Source organism: Rattus norvegicus, chromosome 1 (assembly GCF_036323735.1).
Source record: "Rattus norvegicus strain BN/NHsdMcwi chromosome 1, GRCr8, whole genome shotgun sequence".
Lineage (NCBI taxonomy): Eukaryota > Metazoa > Chordata > Mammalia > Rodentia > Muridae > Rattus > Rattus norvegicus.
In genome coordinates this window covers 104178389-104184648 of record NC_086019.1, presented here as the reverse complement: position 1 = coordinate 104184648, position 6260 = coordinate 104178389, and the positions used below count along the sequence as shown (strand labels likewise).

Here is a 6260-nt window from a genome sequence, read left to right as displayed (position 1 = left end):
AGAGGTCCTGAGTTCAATTCCCAGCAACTATAGCATGGCTCACAACCATCTGTAACGGAATCCGACACCCTTTTTTGATGTGTCTGAAGACAGGGAGTACTTACATAAAATGTTAGAGAGAAAGAGAGAGAGAGAGAGAGAGAGAGCGAGCGCGAGAGCGAGCGCCAGAGCCTGGACATGTAAGGAGAAGGGGAGAGAGGTGAGCCAGGGGAATAAATAAGGGTAGGCGAAAAAAGAACCCAGTATTCAAAACGACTGGATTATAGAGGGAAGGGCGGGCAGCTGGGGTAGGGCAGCACAACCTCTGAGCTGGAGAAGTTCAAGGTATGAAGAGCCCTCGTGCCTCCATTTTAAGCTTAAAATCATCCTGCAACCATCATGACATCTCCAGATTTAACCTATTTAGAACCAATATACTGGGCTGTAAGTGGATGTGCTTCTGCAACAATGGGGAGGTGGAAGCAGTTGGCTCAGAAGTTCAAGGCCACCCCTTTGAATATGAGATCCTGTCTCAAAATCAAAACCAAAATAAAAACCAACCATGCAGCACTTCTACAAACGTAGAGAACTTTAGACTAATCAAAAAGGGAAACAACTTGCTTTGTTAGTCATGTGTTTAAAGAAACAAAAGAACTTTCCGGAACTTTTTTCTGAGTCCCAGAGGGGAACTACCAGAAGAAATAAACTTCCGGTGTCCCACTTCCGGCCAAGGCATCTCATTCGGTGGCGCCTAGGCAGACCGGAAGTCTGTCACCTTTCCCGGCCCTCCTACTTCCGGAAGTGACGCGCAGCGGGGTTGCCGGAAGAAGTGGCGAAGTTACTTTTGCTTTTCGCTCAGCAAGCGCTGTTGCTCCGAGCTACTCCCAGGCTTCTGAAGTTACTTCTGAAGTGCTGTGGAGGAGCAATCACCGGTGCGGACACAGAGGCAAGTGCACCAGGCGGCAGGGCGGGTGGGGTTGGGACCGGTACGCGGATCTTTGCGGGTCCAGCTTAACGCGCGCCTCCTTCCCTTACTTTGTCGCAGCTCCCGCCTCCCACAGCCATTTCCAGGGTAACGAAGTAGGAGACCCCCTCCTGCGACCCCCTCACGATCGCCGGTGCAGTCATGAGCCCCGCCTCCCCCTGGTGCACGGAGAGGGGCGGGGCCTGGAACGAGGTGGGCGTGACTCCACGGGGCGTGGCGTAGGGGAAGCCTATGTTGGTGGGCGAGGGCGGGACGCACATGGGCGGGAGGCATGCTGTAGATAAAACCCGTGATTGAAGGCTTTCTTGATTCTTGGGGCGGGGCCTGGATTGTTGTTGAGGGGACTGGGGGAGTGGGCAGAGGCGTGGAGGGCGTGGCACAACGAAGACCTATGATTGGCTTTTGGGGAGTTGGAGGGGCGGGGCTAAATCTGGGTATCTGCCCCAGTGTGAGAAGGGGCGGGACCAGGGACCTGATAGGATGGGTAGGGTCTGGGGTCTGTATTGAGGTGGGTTAAAGCCTTGAAGAAGCCTGTGGTAGGAGGGTAATGGTTGCGACCTGATGGGAGAGGCGGGACAAAGTTAGGATCACCTATATGGTAAGAGCACAGTTGGTGCTCACCAAAGAAGAGGAATTAGAGTTGTTGGGCTCTCTTAGTGTTAGAGGGGCGGGAGTTGTCATGGGAGGTCATGAATCATAGAGAGGTGGAGGGAGCAGTGAGTGGGTTGGAGCAGAAGTGGTTGGGGATGTTCAGGGTGATGTTTATAAGGGACTAGGGCTGGCAGTGGGGGCTCAGTATAGAAGTAAAAACACTGAGGTATAGTGGCACAGTGCTGTGATGCCAGCACTTGAGAGACTGAGGCAGGAGTGTGGGGAATATCCCAAGACAGCGTAGGGTAGTGTGTTCCAGGGTTTTGGAGGTGGTTCAAGATGTTCAGCCACATAGTTCGTTTAGCCTGAGCTGCATGGGATCATGTTTCGAGAGCCCTTGAGCATTGGAAGGAGAGACACTCTGTAATTGGCTGGGTCCCCTATGTCCAGCAGGCTGCTTCGTGACCCACTATGTCTTCCCCCACAAGTTCTCTGGACACTCCCTTGCCTGGTGAGTGATGGGTTTTCCCTACCTGGCCCCTCCCACAGTGTAAGAGAAGCTCACTGTTCCCTCTTCCTTCTCCTAGGGAATGGTTCTCCCCAGCCCAGTACCTCCTCCACTTCACCCACTATTAAGGAGGAGGGACAGGAGACTGATCCACCTCCAGGCTCTGAAGGGTCCAGCTCTGCCTACATCGTGGGTGAGACAGGGAGACAGGAACAGGGGTGTGGGACGTTGTGAGGGAAGGGTGGGGAGACGGTGGCCCCTGTCTTTCGGTTCGCTTTTCCTTCCTCTTCCCCCTGACACCTCCGACTCATTCTTGGGAGCCTGCCGACCTGCAGATCTTTCCCTTGGCGTTGCAGCCCTGTCCTCTCACCCTCGCTTCGGGACTTCCCATGGCCTGTTCCCAGGCTGCTGTTTCTCTTTGTCGCTATCTCTCATGGCATCTGCTCACCCCAAGTCATCTTAGAGCCAGAGGATGAACCTGAGCGCAAGCGGAAGAAGGGTCCGGCCCCGAAGATGCTGGGCCATGAGCTGTGCCGCGTGTGCGGGGACAAGGCCTCGGGCTTCCACTACAATGTGCTCAGTTGTGAAGGCTGCAAAGGCTTCTTCCGGCGTAGCGTGGTCCATGGTGGGGCCGGGCGCTATGCCTGTCGGGGCAGCGGAACCTGCCAGATGGATGCCTTCATGCGGCGCAAGTGCCAGCTCTGCAGACTGCGCAAGTGCAAGGAGGCTGGCATGCGGGAGCAGTGTGAGTGCAGGGGCGGGGCTAGACAGAGCGTGGGTCCTCGTCACGGGGAGGAGTAAGTGAGGGTGGGTCCCACCACTGAGGCTGTCTTTCCTGCAGGCGTGCTTTCTGAGGAGCAGATTCGGAAGAAAAAGATTCAGAAGCAGCAACAGCAGCAGCCACCGCCCCCGACTGAGCCAGCATCCGGTAGCTCAGCCCGGCCTGCAGCCTCCCCTGGCACTTCGGAAGCAAGTAGCCAGGGCTCCGGGGAAGGAGAGGGCATCCAGCTGACAGCGGCTCAGGAGCTGATGATCCAACAGTTAGTTGCCGCGCAGCTGCAGTGCAACAAGCGATCTTTCTCCGACCAGCCTAAAGTCACGGTATCGCCCCGCCCGGCCCAGTGGGCAGAGCCCACCCAGGCTAGGGAGGGTTTCTTGGGGCACACGAGTTCCCACGTGACCCTGGCCTTTTGTGTCCCAGCCCTGGCCCTTGGGTGCAGACCCTCAGTCCCGAGACGCTCGTCAGCAACGCTTTGCCCACTTCACTGAGCTAGCCATCATCTCAGTCCAGGAGATCGTGGACTTCGCCAAGCAGGTGCCAGGGTTCCTGCAGCTGGGCCGGGAGGACCAGATCGCCCTCCTGAAGGCATCCACCATCGAGGTACTAATAACGAGAACTAGGCTCTAGGACAGAGGTCAGAGCTGCATGTAGTCCAGGGACATCCTAACCCTCGTGGGGTGTGGCCATCTGGAGCCTCCAGTGAGCCAGCCACGGGGGGAAAGGGAAGTGAGCTGAGGTGGGAGTAATGGAGACTATGGGATGGACTGTCAAAGAGGAAATACGCCCCAGAGACTTGAAGGGAATGGATATTTGAGCCAACTCAAGGATAACTTAAGTTTGAGAGTCAACTGTGCATAAAGTTCTAAGTGCTAAAAGAATCAAAACTCTTGTACCTCACAATAATGTGTGGTTAATGTCCTTGGGTGGGGGCAGTGGGTGGTAAAGTTGGAGAAAGGAAAGCTAAGAATGTCTGGGTGGCAGCCAGTTGGTCTTGGCACATTTGACCTGGGGCAGCTGAAGAGCCCTGTACCTTGTCACCTCCAGATCATGTTGCTAGAGACAGCCAGACGCTACAACCACGAGACAGAGTGCATCACGTTCCTGAAGGACTTCACCTACAGCAAGGACGACTTCCACCGTGCAGGTCTGTGGAAGGCACTGGCTCAGTGTTAGGGTTTCTGCCCCCTGTCGGACCTCCAGATCAGGCACTGGCAAGAGAAAGATCATGTTTAGCAGGACCAGATGCATGGGGAGGCTTTGCTGTCCCCTGGCCTTCTGGCAGGAGATCAGGAAGAAGCACAGGCTGCTGATTGTCTCATGGGGAGCTCATCTGGCCACCTGTCTGATGGTGGGACAGGGCCCCTGCCCATGGCCAGCCAATGCGAACAACTTTTCTCCCTCAGCTTTCGGCTTCCCAGGACACCTTGGGTGCCTCTCAGTATTTTTAGGCACCCACTTCCACTCTTCTACTACACAAGAAGAGTCCTAGGATTCTTTCAGTGTGGCTTACTAGCAGGGCAGATTTAGGGAAAAAAGTGTGTTTTCCCTGTGATCCAGCCTGGGCAAAGGCCCTGCAGCCAGGCTTGAAGGAACCCCACGGAGCCCCAGGCATTCAGGCCTTGGAAGGTGGGACTGGAAAGGATCTTCGGCTTCCTACCCAAGCTCCTTCACTGCCTGGCCCCGGGCCCTCTGCTACTACCCTCCCATCACATCTGTCCCCCACAGCACGCAAGTGCCATGCCAGCTTGTCAGCTCCCGTATTCCGTCTGCTGGGACAGGACCTGGCCTCCATTCTCCTCTGTCTTTGTCGATCGTCTCTCCCAGGCACTGGGTGCCTTGCTGAGTCTGTGCCCATCAGCACAGTCCAGCATCAGGGACCAGCATTCACTGTCCCTTGCTTAGAACTGGGTGACAACTCCTATCTTGCCTGGAACCTGCCTACATGGTTTTGTTTTGCTTTCTTGGGGTCTCACTGCAGGCCAGAGTAGCCTAGAATATATTGTCCTTTATAGAGAAGGGGTTGGGTGTGATGGCAGTAAATACTCTTCTCCAAGGCCTGGCACACAGTAGGTACACTTAACAGTCCATGAGTGAATCATAGCATATTAGAGCTGTGGGAACTACCTAAGGGTTCACAGTGCCTTTCCTCCGCCCTCCTGAGGGCAGATGGGGGGACCTGAGAGGATGAGGTTCCAGTGTGTGTGGAAGGAAGGGTATGGGCGCTGTCTTGGTGGCATGGCTACTATGTAACAGTCACATGGTCCTATGGGGAGGAAGGCGGAGTAGCTGTCACTGGCTGTTCCTCCTTCCCGTGTGAGTGCCCTGGGACCAGGGTGAGGTGTGAAGCTGTGCTGGGGCCGCTCTTGCAGGCTTGCAGGTGGAGTTCATCAATCCCATCTTTGAGTTCTCTCGGGCTATGCGTCGGCTGGGCCTAGACGATGCAGAGTATGCCTTGCTCATTGCCATCAACATCTTCTCAGCGGACCGGCCTAATGTGCAGGAGCCCAGCCGTGTGGAGGCTCTGCAGCAGCCCTATGTGGAGGCCCTCCTCTCCTACACGAGGATCAAGCGGCCGCAGGTACAGGAGCTGGTGGGCTCGGTATTAGGGTCAGGTGGCACTCATTGGGGCACACTGAGCCTGGGGCCTGCCTTTTTCTCAGGTCCTGTTAGTGAGGTCAGCACACATGTCCCAAACCCTGGGCTGGGTTTGAGGTTGGCCTGACCACTCACAGCACTGGCTTGTCAGACAAAGCTGGCTCTGCAGGGCAGGGCCCCCTATAGGATCTACTTGCCTCCTCTTCCCGGCAGGACCAGCTGCGCTTCCCACGAATGCTCATGAAGCTGGTGAGCCTGCGCACCCTCAGCTCCGTGCACTCGGAGCAGGTTTTCGCATTGCGTCTCCAGGACAAGAAGCTGCCGCCTTTGCTGTCCGAGATCTGGGATGTGCATGAGTAGGGGCCGCCACAAGTGCCCCAGCCTTGGTGGTGTCTACTTGCAGATGGACGCTTCCTTTGCCTTTCCTGGGGTGGGAGGACACTGTCACAGCCCAGTCCCCTGGGCTCGGGCTGAGCGAGTGGCAGTTGGCACTAGAAGGTCCCACCCCACCCGCTGAGTCTTCCAGGAGTGGTGAGGGTCACAGGCCCTAGCCTCTGATCTTTACCAGCTGCCCTTCCTCCCGAGCTTACACCTCAGCCTACCACACCATGCACCTTGAGTGGAGAGAGGTTAGGGCAGGTGGCTCCCCACAGTTGGGAGACCACAGGCCCCCTCTTCTGCCCCTTTTATTTAATAAAAAAATAAAATAAAGTTCGAGTACAAGCCATTCCTGAGCCCAACGTGGAGGGGTTCTAGGTTCGACCACGAGGGTGGGGGTGGAGGGGTGGCGCTGAAGACAGGAATCTTTATACAGCATAGTT

The 6260-nt window shown here is 56.1% G+C and overlaps 1 protein-coding gene across 5 annotated transcripts; it reads left to right on the top strand.

Annotated features, from left to right (window-relative positions):
• The first annotated feature begins 785 nt into the window (after positions 1–785).
• Positions 786–6166, top strand: Nr1h2 (nuclear receptor subfamily 1, group H, member 2). Of its 5 annotated transcripts, none has more exons than NM_031626.3 (10): positions 786–925; positions 1025–1156; positions 2009–2066; positions 2143–2256; positions 2527–2808; positions 2905–3164; positions 3265–3444; positions 3889–3988; positions 5214–5422; positions 5653–6166. In NM_031626.3, the coding sequence occupies exons 3-10, from the start codon at positions 2027–2029 to the stop codon at positions 5797–5799; spliced, it is 1332 nt and encodes a 443-aa protein (NP_113814.2). In that variant the 5' UTR covers positions 786–925; positions 1025–1156; positions 2009–2026; the 3' UTR covers positions 5800–6166. The 5 variants fall into 5 exon arrangements, with proteins under 5 accessions (NP_113814.2, NP_001385539.1, NP_001385540.1 ...); NM_001398610.1 differs by having other exon boundaries at positions 2518–2808; NM_001398611.1 differs by having other exon boundaries at positions 2006–2066.
• Positions 6167–6260: the final 94 nt, after the last annotated feature.